Genomic DNA, 22,836 nt, shown 5'->3' with positions numbered 1-22,836 from the left:
TCACTGAAAAAAATATTAAAATCCAACAAAGATTTACAAAGTTACAGGCATTTTAATTTTGGAGTGGGAGGGTCTTCTATCCCTTTCTCGCAAAACAAAAATTTGTATGAAGCCGCACGAAGCTACTATGGCATTCGTAGGTGTGACGTCAAACTGCTGTATCGCTATCTCTGTCTAATCAGAAATATTTAAATGCTTTTAACTTTTTTGTTATTTGATCGATTTAATTGGTTTTTTCAGTTTACGTCATTATTTTTATTCTAGTTTATAATAAAGTAATAAAAAAATTGGAGTCAAATACGCAATTATAACTAGACTTTTCTCTACCGCTTCAACAGGTAATAAATATAAACTTATATTATACCTGTTACCAGTTAAGTAAATACGAGCAAGTCTGATCATCCCCTAGATCAATTACAGTGGCTACCCTCACACATTGTAATTACATCGGCCCTCTTACTCAACGACAACAAGGCATAGACCATTAGCCTTTAATTGATGATCATTCCCTTTATATAAGCAACGCTGTATAAACGATTGCTATTCCTCATACAAACATATTTCCTGGTAATAAATAAGATATATACCAGGGCCTGCATGCTCAATATCTAAATATATAAAAGGAAAAGGTGACTGACTGACTGACTGACTGATCTATCAACGCACAGCTCAAACTACTGGACGGATCGGGCTGAATTTTGGCATGCAGATAGCTATTATGACGTAGGCATCCGCTAAGAAACGATTATTGAAAATTCAACCCCTAAGGGTGTGAAATAGGGGTTTGAAATTTGTGTAGTCCACGCGGACGAAGTCGCGAGCATAAGCTAGTTAATTTATAAATTTAAAAAATGGTCAAGTGCGAGTCAGAGTTGCGCGCCGAATGTTCCGTACTAGTCATATTTTTTCGACATTCAGATACAAATACGATAAATCAAAAACTATTATATTATAATAATAAATAAAAATCTGTTTTAGATTGTACAGGTAAAGCCCTTCATATGTAACCCCATTTGGTATAGTTATCATTACTTAGAAAGTTGAAAAAAAAACTAATTAATTGAACATGAACACATTTTAATTTTTTTTTTGTGATGTAACTACAAATTTACGGTTTTCGGATTTATTCCTTTACTTGTGCTACAAGGCCTACCTACCTACCAAATTTCATGATTCTAGGTCAACGGGAAGTACCTTATAGGTTTTCTTGACAGACACGACGGTCAGACGAACAGACAGACAACAAAGTGAACCTAGATGGGTTCCTTTTTTTTGAGGTACGGAACCCTAAATAGAGTTTGCCTACCTACACTTTGAGAAAATTCGAAATATTTTTCAATACATATCAACTCAGATTCATCATTATCATTATCTTCAACCGATAGCAGGGAGCCGCGTGAATCCAGCGGCTCCCTGCAGCTCGTTTGATGTCGCCTATCCACGTATATGCCAGGGTCTGCCAACGCTGCGCTTTCCGCTGCCAGCTAGCCATTCTAGCCCCTTGGGATTCCAACGTCTATTGATTTTTTAAACTATGTGCCCTGTTTATTGCCATAGCTTTTTTACACGTTGAGCTATGTCGGCTAACTCTGGTCCTCAATTTTTTTTTGTTCTCCGACGGATTTTCTCATTTCTGAATGATTGATAACGTAGAAAAACTGCACGTATACATTTTCACCACCCGCTGAATTACTCTGAACTTTAACTCATAATAATGTTACAAATTATCGAATATGTTAATATTCTACAGTAAAAAAATGATTTTTAAGCATACTTCTAACTTGGACAACTATTATTAAGCAATTGCAATCTTTAAACTTCAAAGGAACTTACTACTTAGTATTTGAGGAAATTGGTAACAGACATACAAACACCATCTTACTTAAAATGCAAACCTTAGTCAACAAAACACAAGTAAAATCAGTGTAGTCCGAGCGCCGAGCTCACTAACTAATTCAAACAGCAAGCTTTACCTTACGACGCGGACGTCTTTAAAAAAACGTATTAAACTTTTAGTGGTACCATCTCCCCCCAGCACCCCCCGAGGAGTGCTCGCGCTCCGTAATTGTAACTCCACAAACGCGTGATGAAGCCAACATCCTTATTTTGTCGGCATTGTTCGGATAGAGTTGACATTGGTCAGTCTCTAAGTATCCTGAATGACTATTTTTATAAGGAGTCTAACGTAAATAAATGAATTTTGAATGGGGGTCATTTTTTTGGGGCACATTAGATTTATTTCGTCTACAAAACACAAATAAAATCAGTGTAGTCCGAGCGCCGAGCTTACTAACTAATTCAAACAGCAAGCTTTACCTTACGACGTCTTTATAAAAACGTATTAAACTTTTAGTGGTACCATCTCCCCCCAGCACCCCCAGGGGAGTGCTCACGCTCCGTAATTGTAACTCCACAAACGCGTGATGGAACCAACATCCTTATGTTACAGGGAAATTCGTGGGGTGTGAAATGTCGGCACTGTCCGGGTAGAATTGAGTTTGGTCAAAGTTACTGAGTATCCTGACTAATAAGTGGTTACCAAAAGAAGATTTTTCAGTATACAAAGCTACATAAGTGCCCTATCTCACTAGGACACCAGTGATAACGCAATCAAGTACATACTATACAGCTCTACAGATTGGTAACTCACTTGGTTGCGCCACCACTGGGGTCTTAATGAGATAGTGCCTTCAGTGTCCACTAGCAATAAATCATGCAATGTCAACTTTAGAAAATTACTTGCAACGTACTTGAACGTGTTTAAACACTCTCAGCAAGTCAATTACTGCAAGAAAAGTTGCAGATATTGACTTGCATCATGCATGTGTTTACATAATTAAACTGCATGAAATTGCATATGCTACCTGCCAATGGACATGACTGCTTGGTTTTTAAAAGATGAATATAGGGTATATTCATCTTTTCCACTCCACTCTAAATACATAAACGTTTAATTGCCACCGACTTAGGATCCCACTAGAGTCCAAACCAGACCAGAGAAGTGAAAGAAATTAATATAAGAAACTAGCTTATCCTCGCGACTTCGTCCGCGTAGAATACACAAATTTCAAACCCCTATTTCACCCCCTTAGGGGTTGAATTTTCTGATTGATGGACGAGGGTTTACGTGAGCGTGGTTTTAAATATTTTAAGTGTCGTTTAGTAAGTTCTATCATAAAATGGTGCATTACTGTTCTGTCTACGGATGCTATACGAATTCTATTTATATTATGTTAATTAAAATAATATGAGAATCATAATAACGAAAATTATTTTAATCCCAATTTTGTGACAACCCTTGCATATTTGCGTAGGAACACGTATATACCTACACGAGCGGCGGCATCGCTCGACTTCAAAGGCGTCGAACAACTGGTAGTATTTCGTTAAACTGTGCCCAGGTCGTCCTGGTTTAAACACATCACCAGCTACTGTATGCTAGGGACTGGTAGATCCTGCTCAATAATTTAGCAAATAGCCAGCAAATCTGTGCAAAGCTGAAACTGCCCGGGTTAGTCAACTTTGCTCACCTTTCGTACATCGCCCGTAACACTAGTACATCGCAGACAAAGTAACACATTAAATGTTTTATGATCAAGTTTATTGGCCAATTCACTCATTTTGATTTACTGATTACTTGAAATGGGGGGGGGGGGTGTTAATCGGCCCGTTTATGAGGAATCCTAATTATTTTGTTTGAAACATTGTGGCTCAGTTGATTGTTTATCATGAAATGGCTTCTCTTAATTAGCTAATTAGTTAATAGACGTTGGGGTCCCAAGGTGCTAGAATGGCGGAAGACACAGTGTTGGAAGACCCCCACTAGGTGGACGGACGACATCAGACGAGTCGCAGGGAGCCGCTGGATTCAGGCGGCGCAAGACGGCATGTGGAAGTCCCTACAAGAGACCTATGTCCAGCAGTGGACGTCTATCGGTTGATGATGATGATGATAGTTAATAGATTTTAATTAGGTAGATTTCTGTACAGCTCTGTCTGGTGTAAGGCTACAGCCGTGGCTAGTTACCACGGTACCGGCAAAGCCATGCCGCCAACCGATTTAACGTTCCGGTACGATGCCGTGTAGAAACCACGTAAAACTGTTGATATGTGGGACAATTTGCAAATTTTCTTCAATTCATAAGTATAATTTATAAGTTTTTACTGTCCGTCTGTCTGTCAAGAAACCTACAGGGTACTTCCCGTTGACCTAGAATCATGAAATTTGGCAGGTAGGAAGATCTTATAGCTGACATTTGGGGAAAAATCTGAAAACCGTGAATTTAGGGCTAGATCACACAAAAAAAATTAAATTGTGGTCATGAACTAATAATTAGTATTTTCAACTTTCGAAGTAAGTGACTATATTCAAGTGGGGTATCATATGAAAGGTCTTCACCTGTACATTCTAAAACAGATTTTAATTTATTCTTATGCATCATAGTTTTTGAATTATCGTGCAAAATGTCGAAAAAATACGACTGTAGTACGGAACTCTCATTGCGCGAGCCTGACTCGCACTTGGCCGGTTTTTTACTTTCTATCTCAAAAAAACCACTCAATTCGAAAGTTATTGGAAACTTAAGTAACTTAGTACGTAGAGCGAATGAATATGTAATAGCCGTATACATAAGTGGTTATTTTAATTTAACTGTACGTAAAGTTAAAAACAAAAATTGAACCCCGACTACAGGCACAAAATAAATATATTACGTTACAGATTACAATAAAAATAAAAACCAATTGACTTTTGTAAACTCGCTGAAAAAATTTTCGCTATGCAAAATAATTGGTGCCAGCATGTTTTTATTAAAAAATGCGACCAATTTTTAAACGTATCAATTGAAAATTCCAATGTAAAATTTAACATCTCGACTACCACAATGTATTGATAAAAAATAAACAAACTTTTTTTGAATAGCCATCTACCATCATTTTGGATTTAAAATTATATAGAATAAAAACCAATCACGAAAGCTATGTTGCATTAAAATTTAAACCAGTTGAGATAATAGTAGACATTTCAAAAATATTATTTTTAAAGGATAATATTATAGCTTTAGAATAAACTATAAGTTAAAAAAGGCATTTTACTAGAATAATTTTATCTGAATAAATTATTATGTTTTTTTAAAAAAATTGAAAACACTATGGAGACGAACTCTCAGGCATGCAGGTTTACTCACAATGTTTTCCTTCACCATTATAGGAAGTGATATTTAGTAATGCTTATAATATACCTAAGTTACTAATTGGATATATACGACGCTTTTGTCGACCTCCCTGGCGCAGTGGTGAGCGCTGTGGTCCTAATAGTGGGAGGTACCGGGTTCGATTCCTGGCAGGGGTTTGGAATTCTATAATTTCTAAATTTCTGGTCTGGTCTGGTGGGAGGCATCGGCCGTACCACCCTACCGGCAAAGCCGTGCCGCCAAGCGATTTAGCGTTCCGGTACGATGCCGTGTAGAAACCAAAGGGGTATGGGTTCAATAAAAAACTGCCATACCCCTTCCAGGTTAGCCCGCTATCATCTTAGACTGCATCATCACTTACCACCAGGTGAGATTGCAGTCAAGGGCTAACTTGTATCTGAATAAAATAAAAAAATATACGAATCAAACGAGTCGCAGGGAGTCGCCGGATTCAGGCGGCGCATGACCTTGGTGTGTGGAAGTCCCTACAAGAGACCAATGTCCAGCAGTGGACGTCTTTTGGTTGATGATGATGATTGTAATTTATGTGGCTATCATCACTTGCCTAACCTAGTGATTATTCATTTATGTATAATAGATTCTTATCCAATACACCTAGTCTCTCCTCTCACCTAAGGTTGCTTGGTAGGATTGCTTAAGCAATAAGGTCGTCTTTGCAAACTATTGAGAGCCTCAATGGCTCAACGGGTAAAGGAGTGGACTGAAAACTGAAAGGTTGACGGTTCAAACCCCGCCTGTTCCACTATTGTCGTACCTATTCCTAGCACAAGCTTACGCTTAGTTGGAGAGTAAAAAGAAATATTAGTCATTTAATATGACTAATATTGTTTCTTATAAAAAAAATTAAAAATTAAAATAAAATTATTTTAGTTCATACTTTCATTGGTTGTTTTTTTCTTGTTATGTCCAATAAAGTTTTCTATCTATCTATCTATCTAATTAAATATAGGTAGGTACTTGATGTGAAAAATTAACAAATATTTTTCTCCATTTGTGGATACTATACGTGAATCGGCTGTGAGTGTCACTTCAAACGATTTTAGTAAAGAGATTGTCTATAAAAAGCCCTTCGTAGAGAAACCAGAGGCAAAAGAGCACAGTTTATCACATGCAATCATTTATCAGTATAACCAGTGGGGCGGGATGGTACATGGTCTGGACGTCGCGTGGTTTTTGTTCTACGCCTTTTTGTGTTTGTATATGCCCGATTTATGTTTTGGGGAATTTCTGTATTGTTTTGTAGCGTGAGTTATATCGATAGCCAGGCGTGGGTACAAAATGGTCGACGTTTTACGAAAATTCCCACTCATTTTTTTATGGTTCAAATATTTTTGCGTGGGTAAAAAAAATATAGGTATCTACACCACAAACTTCATTGGTTTTTATTTTATTTTTCTTATTGTTTTCTTTTGGTTTATCTGCGTGTTACAACCAGCAACAATTATTCTTATTTTATAATTAACAATGAAATTAAAGAGTTATTTACCCACATTATTGTTTTCAAAAAAATTGGTCTATTTGATAGAGAATAAGATTGCTATGTAAGTTTTCGACAAAATACATATAGATAGAAAATTGAAACTTTTCTTTGATGAATAAATCTGACATTATATTTTGGATAGGAAATCCGGCAAATTAAATTTTTATTAGGTTATTATTAATGATTTAAAAATAGTCTACTTGTAGTTATTTTTACTAAAAAAAATGTTTAAAAAGCAGTAGGTACTTGAGTCTTAGTCCAACTGAAACGTTGCCAACACAAATCTACTGGGTCACCTCAAATTTTCTGTGTGCTGTACGTAAACAATTTCCTCTTAGTTATATTCGGTTCCCGGCGGACATATAAAAATGTCAAATAAACCTGAACCGGGATAACGGTTAATTTACGTATGGAGATAACAATAATGTATCATCTTTTACCGCAATAAGGCTGAAGGAACTCTCGGAAAAGTATCAACACATAGTTTGTGAGTTTTTTGTCCTTTCTTTGCTTTATCTTTATCCATAGAAAGGGTATTTGGTATATATTTTTTTTAAATATCAGCGCAGCTTTTCGCCGAAACGATAGCTAATCTAAATATATAAAAGGAAAAGCTGACTGACTGATTGACTGATTGACCTATCATCGCACAGCTCAACCTATTAAACAGTTCGGGCTGAAATTTAGCATGCAGGTAGCTATTATGACGTAGACATTCGCTGAGAAAGGATTTTTGAAAATTCTACCCCTAAGGGGGTAATACAGGGGTTTGAAATTTGTGTAGTCCACGCGGATGAAGTCGCTGGCATAAGCTAGTATAATATCCATAAATAGTTACAATTACACAATCACTAGCATCCAGTTTCCAAAATAACGAAATTTAAACTATAACCTTTCCTAAAGGGACTCCTTTTAATAATAATATATTTTAGTTATAATATTTTTTTAAAGGTTTTTAGTCTTGGGTTCATTGTTTTAGTCTATTTTAAGAATATTCTTATAAATAAATTAAAATGCTTAAAACTATAACTAAGAAAAAGTATAATAAAAGTATTAAATACTAAAATAAATAATAAAAATATAAATAACACGCACTGATACTTCTTTCCGTAGTCATCTGCATGAGACCCAAGTGTAGAAATTAACTATTCAGGAAAGTATCGGATACACTAAATTGTATTATTTATGGGAAATAAGGTATAGCGTTACTATGTCTATATGAAAGCTGAAAAAGAAAACTATTTTAAATATTAACAATGATAAAAACTATGACTGAAGAATTTATCTACTTATTTTACTAAGACATCGGCTGCAACTAGCTAAATAAAGTCAGTATGTTAGCTCTAAACAAACTTAATTGAGGTGGGTAAAGTGAAACACAAAGTGAATTAGACCCGTACTAGGGCTGGTAGCTGTTTAAAAGTTTGATTTGGGCATCGGTTTGGCAATGCAACTGAATTAAAAGTTCACTTTGTAAATGGACCAAGTGAGTTAGATATAAGTGTGTAGAGTAAGTAGACTAACAGGCGTACTCAGAGTCGCTAATCGTTAATTAAGATTGTGTTAAAACGAGACAGATTTATGTGAGAGATATAGCTCTGTCTCGTTTTAACTAAACTTAAGTAACGATTAAGCGACTCTGAGTACGGCTGTAAGTAATTGTGTGAATAGAATGAATTAACTTTTTGGGAGTGAAACTTTTTAGGTAGGTACGGAAAATTTTTTGCCTATCAACCAGTAGTGAACAGCGGGATGATTCGCTAATTTAGTGTTATAGCCACTGAGCTCATTTGACACTTATTTTGAATTCATTGAAAGTTTTCAACGAAAATTTATTTTGATATCACTCAGTGAAGCAGCAATGTAAAACTAATCAACCTCAAACAAGATTGATGGTGATCGTTTAGTATTGATCGCTGAGTTAGCAAATCACTCCACTGGCACTGGTTTGAACCTCTGGTGAGGTATGATGCTGATTCATCAGCGTGGATGTAGGTTTTTTACAAATCTCTTGGGAACCCTTTGATTTTTGTGGTAAAAAGTACCTAATTTAAATATCAGTTTCCAGGCAATCTGTATGTAAAGTTTTGACAAAATTGGTTTAACGGGTTGGTCGTGTTAGACAGACATACACATTTTCCCATTTATAATATCAGTATGGTTTGTAATCCCCCCGCTTAGCGATCGGTTATTCATTTAATCTATATTTATATATCCTTCAAAAATATAGTAAACAAATAAAGGCAAAAGAAAGCCTAGACAAAGAGGATAAAATCTGGTAAAAAAATAAACAAAAATGAAGGCATTAGTCTCCACAATATTATCATTCCCTTTGTAACCTATTCACGTCCTCAGCTAGCGGCCCTCAAATACGGACCAATTTACTCAACAATGAGCCGGATACACGTCATCAGCCAACATCCTAACATTTCATCCTCGTCCTTACTGACCGAGAGAAAAATAACAAACAAAACACGTGTGTGGACTTACTGACTATTAGTAGACTGTGAGCTATAGTTAAGTCAAATTAAGATTCCCAAATAATAGTTCATCGTGTCCACATTCACAATAATAGTTAGTTTATGCTTATTTAGTGTATGGAAATGATCTAATACAGGGTCATAGTCCACCACGCTGGTAAAATTGAATTTTTCACAGAGTATGCTTTTCTACTGCCGCTATGAGAACAAATCTCTATATATAAAAATGAATCGCTACATGTGTTGCTGATCGCATATCTCGAGAACAGCTGAACCGATTTTGCTAATTCTTTTTTTTAAATATTCCTTGAAGTACGAGGATGGTTCTTACGGAGAGAAAATTTTAAAAAAAAGCTTGAAAAAGAATCGACTGTTAGGCGGTACGAAGTTCGCCGGGGCAAATAGTATCTAATAAAAAACCAATATGACGAATTTCAAAATGCAATTTTGAGAAAATAAGTAGATATAATACACATACACACACATAGTGTTATAGTGTTATATCTTGTATGATGACACGCGGCACCGGCAGCGCCTTGCTCTATACAAACTCATATTATACTAAGTATATTTGTAGCACCGCGCCGCGTCGCGCAACGCAGCTCAAGTGTGTTGAGATCATTAAGAAAACGTGGATATACCACAGAGGAAGAAATTCAGTCCTTTCGGGACATTGCTCCGGTATACAAATTACAATTAATATAGCAAGAAACTTCAATAGCCCATTTTCAGTGCTAAAAACCTTTAACGTTATTTGAATTTGTATTTTATAGTTACTGAAATAGGGTGTATTGTTCCTTGCCGCAAGAAGAAAATCACATAATATGTTAATTGCTGCCACTAGGTTAAATTTCCAGTATTCCTGAAAATAATTATCCTGCTGCAGCGTTGCTTCTTTGAAATGAAGCGCGAATAATACGTACTTTTGTGCACGAAAAATATAAGGACTTTTATTTTTTACTAGCTAATGCCCGGCATGCATTTCAATGACTTTATATTTTGTAAATGTTTGAACGACTCGCACGCTAACTTTTTCCCTAAATTAAATAAATTTCACTATTTTTTTCAAGATTTTTGCTCTAACTAAACTATACTATCTATAAATGTATTTTGCTCTAACTAGGTACCTTGATAATTTTACATACATATCAAAAATTGCGGAATGGCAAGATTCGATACCGCGTCTCCTGGGATCGCGCCATCGAGTAGCGACACTTTGCAGCTATCGAAATGTACTTTCATAAAGGTATTTGAAACATACAGTCCATATTATAAAGGTATTTAAAATTATTTAGTAATTTCCTTGAAGTGTAGGTAAAACACTAATAAATATTATAAAATAGGTACCTTGATATCATACTAATCTATACCTAAACACAAAAATCTGTTCATATTATGTTTATTTTCATCGATCACGTCGCAACGGAGTCACATATCAACGTGATTTTTTGCATAGGTAGAGTAACATAGGCTACTTTTTATACCGGAAAATTATGGAGTTCGCACGAGATTTTTAAAAACCTTAATCCACGTGGACAAAGTCGCGGGTATCATCTAGTAAACCCATACTAATATTATAAATGCGAAAGTGTGTCTGTATGTCTGTCTGTCTGCTAGCTTTTCACGGCCCATCGGTTCAATCCATTTTGACGAAATTTGGTACAGAAATAGCTTGCATCCCGTGAAAGGCCATAGGCTACTAATTCATCCCGAAAAATCAAAGAGTTCCCATGGGATTTTGTAAAAATCTAAATCCATGCAGATGAAGTCGCGGGCATAATCTAGATATATATTATTTTCAAATATTACACAAAAACATTTTATTTACAAAATTTATTTTGCTGTTCATAAAAAAACTCCCCTTTATTTTACATAGGTAGGTACTATTCTTAGCCCTATATTTCAAGTAAAGTACAATCCAAAACCAAGAAATAATAGAGCGTCTTCATATTTATTGCATCGTGCTGGCAATAGAGTTTTGTTTGTAGCCAGGGGAATTTATTTGACAGTAGTTAACGTATTCTCTTGGGCATGGTCCTTTTACACCTTTCCCGTCCCTCGTCAATCACTGGGAGAGCCCCTAATCTTGGACTCCCAAGTGGTTTGTTATAAATTATGTTTTCAACCGATTTTAATTGCACTTATTCTTTTCAGTATCAGAATTAGTATTTTCACGTCCCAAAATACGGCATTTTGACGCGCAGTTGAAGAATGCAGTCCCGTTTACACGGCGCATTTACACTGCACGATTTTTGCAGGAACGTATGTAGTGGTGCATACAGCTGTGAGCCTTTGCCAAACACTAAGTGTCTGGCAATGCATGAAGTGACTTTGACGTAATTTTTACACCTATTTTATTATTTGTTATCTCCCAAAGCCACCGTAATCCAAAAAAATGTTCCTCCCAGTGTTGGGGACAATACGCAGATAATCTTTCAGCTTTTATAAAATAACGAAGGTCTGGCACGCGCTGGCTCTCTCTCTATAACGTTATTGTACTTAGAAAATATTTAATATCCCTCGACCATTCCATATTTCTTCAGTCTTTATGAAATTGCTATTTAAATTTGATATTTATTTGAAGCCATCAAAAATTAACTAGCCAATGAACATGAAAAAACAATCGTGAGGACTAAAATATTCCATTACAAATTTCCATCAAAATTAAATAAAAGTTAATCTAAGCCCTTTTGTTCTAAGTCACGCTGTGATCAATTCTGCAAAAGGAGGATTTAAAATCTTCATAATAATCAGAATGTTATAAACTTTTTGAATAAAAATTTTCCACCGCAGCAATTTTTCCGTTCGCCATAAAGCAGAATAAAAATGTATATAAAATTGTTTCATTAAACTTAAAAAACCGGTCAACTGCGTGTCGGACTCACATACAAAGGGTTCCTTACCATCTTACAAAATAATTTAGTTTTTAATTTTTTAATTCAATTTTTTTAGATGGTGGCAATTTTGTTTTTTTTTAAGTTAATGTGAAAATTGCGGTTCTCTATCTATTGTGGTTCATGACTGCCCGCTGACAGACAGAGGCTTGGATTTCATTGAGGCGGAGCTGGGCGGAGTGGAGTGTAGCAGGACGTGAATTAGCCAATCACACAGTTTTAACTGATACGGAGTGGGGATTTCGAGCACTGTGATTGGCCGATTCACGGTCCGCTCCACTCCACTTCGCCCAGCTCCGCATTAGTGGAAACGCACCCAGGGTCCCGTTAACACTCTTTGATTACGGAACCTTAAAAAGCTTGTCTTTTCTCCAATTCGTTTTTCGGGGAAGGTTTGTAGATCTTTAAAAACTCGTAAGTCCAAAGAGCTCGGCAATCAGATAAATTCTTAACAACAAAGTTTCGCGAAATAAAATTGATATCAAACGCTCGAGGGCATAATGCTTTTAGGTATTAAGGAGTTTTCAAAAATTGTGTTCTTTCCTTTTATACAATGTTAAAATTTCCTTTTATACAAGGGGAAACTTTGCTTCTGAAAATTTACATACCAACTTTTCGTCGGCGCTAGAAAATAGTGGCGTTACATAAATGCATACTTCCAAAACTTCAAAATTTTGCTTCTTACAACAACTATCAGTTAATCTCTTGAGTCTTGCCTGGCGGTGGTCCGACGGCCGACGATGAACAAGAAACGATCTACTCGTTTCTCTTTCAAAACTGGGGCCAATGCCCCACCTGCGACGTGGCATTGACTCCGAATGGCCTACTTACGCAACGTTCGTTGAACTCTAGCGTCAGTCAAATGTTTTTTTTTGCAATATATCGTGAGTTTTTACAAAATGTAGGATATTTTTTTGCGTTTTTTGTGGTATTAGGATATCAGTAATCATCAGTACTATCACCTGTCTTCATTTTTGCTAGATTTCTGGTTACACCCTGTCTTATGGGCGAGCTACTTACCAGTTGTAAATAAAAAGAAGCCATTTTTTTTTTAAAGAATATTAGCCATGTTAAATGACTAGTATTCCCCTTTCCTCTCCAACTAAGCGTCAGGCTTGTGCTAGGAGTAGGTACGACAATAGTGCAACGGGCGGGGTTTGAACCGTCGACCTTTCGGTTTTCAGTCCACTCCTTTACCGGTTGAGCTATTGAGGCTCTAAATCGTATCGTTACGTACTCATTCGTTCAGATCCGAATAAGGATTGATTTTTGTATACTACCAACAGATTTAAATCAAATTGAATATCAAAATCGAACCATTTTTATTCGGAACTAGCTGATCCGCCCCGGCTTCGCTCGGGTGGAGTTTGGAAAATTGAGTGGAGGTTGAATTAAATTTTTCTCTCCGCGAGAACCATCCTCGTACTTCAAAGTGGTACCAGGTACCAGGTACCAGGTTCGAACCAGTGGCAGATGCATCCGACTATTCGAAAGTACTTGTAAAAGTTTATTCGAATAAAAAAGATTTTTATTTTATTTTTTTATTTTAAAGAATATTATAAAAAAAAATTAGAGAAATCGGTTCAGCTGTTCTCGAGAATGCAATGAGCAACACATTTAGTGATTCATTTTTATATTATAGATAAATTCATAACCTTACATTGAAATATTGCCGGATCCGAATAGTTGGGTTGCTTGATAGGACATATTTCTCTAATATCGAGCTTTATCTTTCCATCAGAGGGTCTGTAATACGATTGACCTTTCTGCTTTGTGGGCGTCCGTTCAGGACCTTTCATCTCTAATACGTCGTCACAAAATGAAACTAAAGGATGGTAAAGATTAAAACGGCTTACATCACTACCCATTACTACCATATTATTATTAATGGGAAAGTGTGTTTGTTTAAACTCAAAACTGTGTTTCACTTTATTTAATCAGTTTATTGGTTTGTTGGTTTGTCCTTCAATCACGTCGCAACGGAGCAACGGATCGACGTGATTTTTGCATGGGTAAGGGTATAGTTGGAAACTTGGAGAGTGACATAGGCTATTTTTTATCCCGCAAAATCAAAGAGTTCCCATGGGATTTTAAAAACCTAATTCCACGCGAACGAAGTTAGAGAGTAAAAGTTGACAGGGAAGCACTTATCTCTATGAGAGATTTCTAGCAGTGACCCTTGGCAGAGCTAGAGGTTGTAGAGGGAGTGTAATAATTACAACAAAGAAGATAATTTACAACACAGAAGAGATTTCTTGACAGAAAATTCCAATAAGTCCAACTATTTTTTGGCCCGACCTGGGAATCGACCCGGGACCTCGTCATCTTTAGTCGAACATGCTAACCACTAAACTTACAATAGAAGACCACACGCCACGGTCTTTCGCCGCCTGAATCCAGCGGCTCCCTGCGATTCGTCTGATGTCGTCCGTCCACCTAGTGGGGCGTCTTCCAACGCTGCACCTTCCGATGCGAGGTCGCCATTCCAGCACCTTGGGACCCCAACGTCTATGGGTTTTCCGAACTATGTGCCCTGCTCTATCTATAGGTATACTTAACAGAATTTTTAAACACACCACACTTAAGCATTCGTGTCACGTATTTCTGTAAGTTACGTATATCGATTTAAGCCCGAGCTCGCAGAGCATAAAGGCAAAAAAGGGTAATCACATGTAAAGGCTCCGGGAGCCGGAAAAATCGGTCAAGTGTGAGTCGGACTAGGTTCGAAAGGTTCCGTACCATCGAACAAGAAATAACACTTTTATTTTTTTTTAATTTTCATGGTGGCCATTTTTAAAGTTTTATTATTTGTCGTTGTAGCGTCAATAGAAATACAAAGTGTGAAAATTTTAACTCTCTACCAATTACGGTTCACGAGATACAGCGCACATTAATTAATAAATAGTTCACGCACGCACACACACACACACACACACACACACACACACACACACACACACACACACACACACACACACACAATAAAGAAGCTCTTAGTCATAGCTTAGTATACTAAATTTAAATAATTATTATTATCAATTATAAGTACTTGTTTTTATCTGTAAGTAGTTTGTTATTTAAGGATAATATGATTATATTATGATTATGGTTGACATGTGGTTGTATGACAGCTGTTTAAACTACCTCAGGAGGCAGGGCCTCACACTAAAGTTTGTTGTAAGCTACATATTATATTTTAAGAAGATGATAAACAAATTATTATTATAATTACTGACAGACAGAAGAACGGACGGACGGTCAGCGGAGTCTTAGTCCCGTTGGCACCCTTTGGGTACGGAATCCTAAAAAGGGGAATCACATGTAAAGGCCCCGGGAGTCGGGAAAATTAGAATAATACAAAAGTGGTGGGTTTTATATGGTTTGGTAAATTTGGGAATACTTTTCGTCGCTAAGATAATCGTATCACGCACTAACCGCTCATTTTATTCTCAAATACATAGCGATTCTTTTGCAAGTTGTAAAATCCTTAAGGGGGAAAATACAGGCATATATTATTAAAGAGCTTAGGATTGGTGCAATGCGTACAGATTTAAAAATAAAGAAACCAAAAAGTTCCAAAATTTGAGAAATTTAATGACTTAGGAGTGCTGTACCCTACATCATCAGGTTAAGGAGTCGTGACTTGGAGTCTAAGCATGAAGTCATTGCTTGGTACCTACAATATTAAATCACTATAAACACTTCCTGAAATTCGGGCAGTAACCCTGCAGCATCAGGATTAAAGAGTTGGATCCAGAATTTTTTAATGAGACAACTACGGGAGCTTCCTTTGTCGATTAAAAAAGGAACTACTCACAGTAGGTATGATAATTATTAAAAATTCCTCAGTGCTTTAAAACCAAAGTCTTCGAACAGTGCGTGTTGCCAGTGATGACATAGAGATCCGAGACATGATCGCTGACTATGGGCCTCATAAGAAAACTCAGACTCACTCAGCGGGCGATGGAGAGAGCTACGCTTGGAGTTTCTCTACGTGATCAAATCAGAAATGAGGAGATCCATAGGAGAACTAGAGTAACCGACATAGCTCAACGGGTTGCGAAGCTGAAGTGGCAATGGACAGTTTTGTACAACCGATAGACGTTGGGGTCCCAAGGTGCTGGAATGGCGACCTCGCACCGGAAGACGCAGTGTTAGAAGACCCCCCACTAGGTGAACGGACGACATCAGACCAGTCGCAGGGAGCCGCTGGATTCAGGCGGCGCAAAACCCTGGCGTGTGGAAGTCCCTACAAGAGACCTATGTCCAATAGTGGACGTGTGATACCCCCCCGGTGATAGTCAATCCGAAACAACACACAAAAAAGTGGACGTCTATCGGTTGATGATGATGATGATAATAATTATGCCGTACGTGCCATATAAAATATGAAGCGAGTTAATCTCAGCGGGAAATTGATTGCTAAAGGCTGACGAGCCAACCAAGTAATCTACTTACACTCCATTTACCAAATGATATTGTATTGTGATATTGTGTATACGGTTGACATTTGCATAATTATTAATGTTATAAAATTACAACACTACCCACTTGCATAATGCATACTAATCAATGACCAAACTTTGAAACTGTCATAAGTGATTTTGGATTATTTTTAGTGTTCCGTACCTCAAAAGGAAAAACGGAACCCTTATAGGATCACTTTGTTGTCTGTCTTTTCCTTTTATATATTTAGATATTGTTTTTGTTAATTTAAATGTCGGAAGAAATCAAGCTGACTGAGAGCTTTCACCAAAATGAGAACTAAGAATACTACGTACCTACTCAATATTAAGTATATATAGGTATTTTCATATTTCATGACCAAATTACAACTTTAAAACACCTGTGCGAAGCCGGGGCGGGTCGCTAGTCAACAATAAACCATGAACATACTGCCCGTAGAGTCAACAGTTCAGCATAATTGAATCGACATAGGTAATGACTGTGATAAAGGAACGAAAGGTAGGAGCTCCCACGTACCACGTGTGAGGTGAGCGACAGGCTATATACCCCTATCTCATTCACTCCCACGGATGCGTGCTTTCAGGCAAAGGGGAGGCTGAAACAACATACCCTTCATGACGGAATATATTGGACTAAGAGCCCGCGAGAGCCAGACCTTCGTTACTTTATAAAATCTGAAAGTTTCTCTGCGTATTTTCTCTAACACAGAGAGGAATCATCAGCGACTATCAAAAATCTTACGTCAATGTATAAAGTATTTTTTAAATATTTTCTTCGGATTAGTATTAAATATCACGTCATGCATTGCCAAACACTTATGACAACCAGTGGCGTGCAGGTCATAGAGGCATAAATGCACTGCTTACCCCAGTTGTAATAGCTCAATGCATACTTTTCATTATGACCTGTCAGTAAACAGGTTCCTACCTAACTAATGCCTACCCTGGCTTCAAACACTGTGCACGCCACTGATGACAACCCCCTGCCAGACGCCTTTAAAGTTTAATAAATTGTTAAACTTTATAGTCGCTGATCGTTCCTCTCTGTGTTGGGGACAATACGCAGGGAAACATTCAGCTTTTATAAAATAACAAAAGTCTGGCACTCGCGGGCTCTCTCTGTATATGCTTTGCAATGTGGCAATTCCTTCGTTATTTTGTTTTACCAGACACAGAGTACATAGACTTCTTGTTTCCCAACCTCCCCTTCGATACATTGAGGATGCTTGATAAGGAATTTCAATCAAGAAATGTAAACGTGCACGCTCAAGCGTTTTTGATGAATGAAAATGTTTGACAGGCGGATGGCGGGAGACACTTAATATACAAAATCGTTTAGATAACTTTTGTAACGCCAAAAGATTTCTCAAAGAACAAGAGTATACAAAATTTTGAATTTAAACACAAACATGGCAATGAAATACCGATAAAAAGCTTTTGGTGAGATTCATAGATAATACTACTGCAGAGGACCATACAAAATAATTGTTGCTATTTTTTGTGTCGATTCGAAGCGCCCACCGAGCATACCGGACCTGTTAGTTCACTCTACAAGAAATAGAATTTAATAATAGTTCCGTAGTAAGAACTTGACCAAAACAATGCTGTTGCAATAAGGTTGCAATGCTTGATGTTATGATTGCAACGATAAACAAAAAGTGACATAATATTGCCAATTTTTGCGCAAACGTGGCGCAAACCATTTAAAATTATAGCATGATAAATTACTTACTTTATATTATTTTTTATTTAAAAAGTTTGTGAAATTGTGCAATACTAAGATCTAGGTGCAATAATGTTCCTTGACTTTGCGACTATTGTACTGTTAATAGTGAATTTTGTTGAAATGGTATCGATTCTATTTATGTTACATCCCCATAATGATATCATAATACTGTCTAAAAATTTAAAATATCTCAAGGAAATTGTAAAAAAGAATACCTTTGTTTGGAGTACAATCATAGCTTCCGCATTCATAGTTATTACCTATGGAATTGTAAATCCAATAAAAACCCTTCAAGACTTAAAAGCTTTAAAGAAATCAAAGCCGTTTGAGTCCGCTGATGAAGAACTAGTAAGAATAATAGCGTCTACAGATGCATCTAGAAACTATGTCCTTGGTGTATTCTCTTTATTTTCCCTACTTGTTATATGGAGAATTTTTGACTCTATAACGTTTTCAGCGAAATTAACAGAATTTTCTAACTTAATGGCTAACTATGATTTGGTAGATGTAACGTACACCGAGACTGAATCAGAACCGATAAGACGAGAGGAATCAACTTATGTACCTGACTACTTTCTTGATGAAGAAGAAAGAGTTTGCTGGCCTTCTATAGCAGATTTTAGTAAGAAAGAATATAATAAAATTAAAACATTCTTTAAAATTACACCAAAGAAAACCAAAGTTCAGAATGAGACTGATAAGATTACTATTTCTGAAGAAGAACTAATATCTATTCAAGAAACAAATTCTGTGAAGGAAAAGGAAACCACAACTAGTAAAAAAGGACAGACATCTTCAAAAGACAACTAAAATAGTCAAGATAATTAAAATAAGACTTTGCATCAGAATTTAGTAAAAATGATTAATATTTTCAGTGCTTTCATAGGCATATTAATATTCCTAGAATTGATTATCTTAGTGGCATTATTGAAACCCTTTAAAGAACCATACTTTATTAGAGACTGCTGGTTACAAATTCAGAATAATGTTAATTTCTCATATAATGCTGTAATGATTGCAACGTTGCCTTTACTTATTAATGCTTTATTGGAAATCACTTGGGAGAAATCTTATTATCACAGTGTTATAAATAGCGTCGAGGATTCCAACTTGATTTGTGACTTTTATATAAGCAAAATTTCCGTTTGCTGCACATGTTTCTTCATTGCTATATATCTGCTAATATTGATTGAGAGAGTTTTGCAGTTTCTCATAGTAATTGCTCGGCTGTTGGATTATGAACTGATGTGTCGGTATGCTATATTGACGAAAGATACAGATGATAACGCATCTATGAAATCAAACACTACATTTGTTCCTGCATTCCATGAAAAAAATAAGAAAAACAGTGATGTTTCTGTACTTACTCGTAGAGCATCCAAATAATGAGTTGATATTGTACAAATATAAATGTTTATGTTTAACAATAAATAAGTAATAAAAGAACTCCCTTAATATTTGATTATTTTATTATTATAACCCGTTATTTCTTCTACAAATGTAGCTATAGGATCAGGCCATGATGAGCTTAAACCACTTTCTGAGGCTTAAACAATATATTTTAATTTTGTGAAAAGAAAGCTACTGACCGTAGATTAAACATCTAAATTAAAATAATATTCTTTAACTCTTTGGTCAAAAGCAAAAAAAACAACAAAGAGATCAAAGTGGCTTTTTTATTGCCACACATAGTTGCCACACCATCGCTCTTATCGTGTCACCAAATTGTCATTGGTTTGACAACGCAAAAAATATTATGTATAATTTTCGGGAATTTCCATTGCATTCTAATACACAAACTTTCACAATTCCATAATGATATTAACTGCTTGATTGCCTCCACATCAAAAAAATGGACGCCGGCAGCATCATTCTCAGTTGCTTGCTTATGTTTCAAATGACCACCGTTCTTGTGCTCCTGAACCCAATCAACGACGTACGCAAGACGACCAGATGCATCAATAAAATAGCCAAACACCATAAAAGTTACTATTACCTTGCCATCGTTTTATACTATGGAGCAATTGCATATCTCGGTATGTATAAACCTCTGCAAGAGATACACAGTTTGATAACAAATAATACCCTCAGAGACGCTGAAAAACTGATAGCCTTCCATAGGGTCGAGAAGAACTATTTCATCGCTGGCTTTTCCCTGTTTATGTTCATTGTGCAATTTGGCATCAAAGCCATGGTCAACTATGCAGCAACACTGCTAGAGCTAACAATGTCAACCGGACAGACCATTGCCGCTATCGGACGTCGCAGAAATCGACAGAAAAAGGAACCTCAGCAAACATTCTCACCTATGCACTTTCTACCGAATTTGTTGAAAGCAAAGAGATCGATATCGTATGAGACCATTATGTTTGCTAATGAGATCCGTAATCAACTAAGAGCAGTATTGAACAATTCCTTCAACCGAAACAATACCCGAACTGAAATTATTTCACATATCATCGAAACTAATGTAAGCAATTTGTGCTCCACCTAGAAAGTTTCTTGAAATAAAGTTCCGATACCATCCCTCTTCCGCTTCGTCTCTCAGTTGTATTTCGTATTGCGAAACCATCGACGCTATAGTATTGTTAATACGTAGGAAATTGTGCCAAGTATTTGGACGGGGTACGAGGGAACGGGATATATTCGAAAAGACAAGGCCATAAAAATAAAACGCCGCTACAGAGGAAAAAGAAAAATGTCAAATCGGAATGTGTGATATGGGGGAAGAAGGAAAATAGGATATTTGCGCATAGAGTGGCGCTTGTGGGGCCTGATTAATTGGGTCAATATTTATTCAGATAGAAACCACTGCCTGCCTTTTTGGTATTCTATACTAATATAATACTAGCTTATGCAAGCACTTCATCCGCGTGGACTACAAAAAATTCAAACCCCTATTTACAAAAATCCTTTCTTAGATGCCTACGTCATAATAGCTATCTGCATGCCTAATTTCAGCCCGATCCGTCCAGTGGTTTGAGCTGTGCGTTCATAATTCAGTTAGTCAGTCAGTCAGTGTCACCTTTTCGTTTTATATATTTAGATTTAGACGATTATAAAGAGGTAAAGTTTGTAAGTTTGTTCGTAGGAGCAAATCAATCTCTTTAACTACCTACTAAAACGATTTTGAAAATTCTTTCACCAGTAGAAAGCTACATTATTCGTGAGTGACATAGGCTATTTTTTATTATAAAAAAAACATACTACTTTTGATCCCGGACAATCAAATAACTCCTGTGGAATTTTTAAAACACATGGAGCTGGTTTCTATTCTATTCTACTTTTTACCTGGAGAATCAAAGAGGTCCCACGGGATTTTTATAAACCTTATTCCATGCGGGCAACGTCGCGTGCATCAGCTAGTATAATATAAAAGAAAAACTGACTGACTGACTTACAGCTCAAACCACTGCGACTTAGACTTAGACCGCCACTAAGAAAGGGGTTTTGAGAAAAGAAAGTGGCGGGGCGATATTAGTTCATACTAGAAGTTTTTTGCTCTATTGCACGAGAAATGCAAAATTAATATTTTACACTTGCCAAGAATAATCAATGTAGGAACAAAGCATAGTAAAATTATGCGTGCAGTAGACGATGGTTTGGCAAGCGCTCAGATCTACTGGCGCCAGGCAGCTATCAGGTACAGTGGGCTAGATAAAAACCGGCCAAGTGCGAGTCGGACACGCACATGAAGGTTCCGTACCATCGTACAATATATACGTACATAACACGTTTATGTAGAACACTGCAAGTGAATGACGGACAGCGCCATCTATATGTGACGTGGGAAACTAATTCTTTTTTCGTGAACATATTGAATTTTCTTTGTGATATTCACGGTTTTTAGATTTGTTTCGGTTAGCGCGGAGGTTGTCGGGCCCCGATCGTCATCTCGACCTGTCGCGTACTATACCTGCCTATCATAATTCTAGGTCGACAGGAAGTAGGACGTTATATGTTATATATACATATATATAATAATAAATAATAAAAAATAATAATAATAATGTTTTGATGGACACGACAGACAGACAACGGTGATCCTAGTATTAAGTAAGTATTATTTTTTTCTTTTGTGGTACGGAACTCTAAAAATACGGTTTATTATAGACAAAAGACATTAAAGAAAGTTTTTTTCTTTTATTATTTGATTATCTGTGAGGAAGCTCTTACGAGAAAAGTATTAAGTATTAAGTTTTAGGATAGAACTTGTGAGCGAAGGAGAAACAGGGATTCATGAAGTGGTGTTACTAAAAATAAAAACACATTAACACACAACTAAGTAAAAAAAAATTACGATATGAAAGAATGGAAATAGCGGAATCTAAATATATGTATCAAAGGAAAAGGTACTAGGATGACTGACTGGTTTATCAACGCACAGCTCAAACTACTGGACTGATTGGGCTGAAAGGCATACAGATACAGAGCTATTATGACGTCGACATCCGCTGAGGATTTTTTGAAAATGCAATCCCTAAAGTGGTTAAATAGGGATTAGAAATGTGTGTAGTTCAGTTAGCTTAGTTGTTAGTTAGCTAGTCAATAATATAATCTAATCTATAAATATACAA

General features: G+C 36.5%; 2 protein-coding genes across 3 annotated transcripts in view; one reads left to right on the top strand and one right to left on the bottom strand.

Annotated features, from left to right (window-relative positions):
* nAChRalpha1 (nicotinic acetylcholine receptor alpha1) overlaps positions 1–22,836 on the bottom strand; it is a 324,378-nt gene that overhangs the window by 271,735 nt on the left and 29,807 nt on the right. The gene's annotated exons all lie outside the window — the stretch shown is intronic.
* Positions 19,967–20,768, top strand: LOC117990187 (uncharacterized). Its single transcript, XM_034977652.2, has one exon. The coding sequence runs from the start codon at positions 20,112–20,114 to the stop codon at positions 20,751–20,753; it is 642 nt and encodes a 213-aa protein (XP_034833543.1). The 5' UTR covers positions 19,967–20,111; the 3' UTR covers positions 20,754–20,768.

Source organism: Maniola hyperantus, chromosome 17 (genome assembly GCF_902806685.2).
Source record: "Maniola hyperantus chromosome 17, iAphHyp1.2, whole genome shotgun sequence".
NCBI classification, from domain to species: Eukaryota; Metazoa; Arthropoda; class Insecta; order Lepidoptera; family Nymphalidae; genus Maniola; species Maniola hyperantus.
The sequence above is the reverse complement of the archived record's forward strand: the minus strand, read 5'-3'. Positions and strand labels throughout refer to the sequence as shown.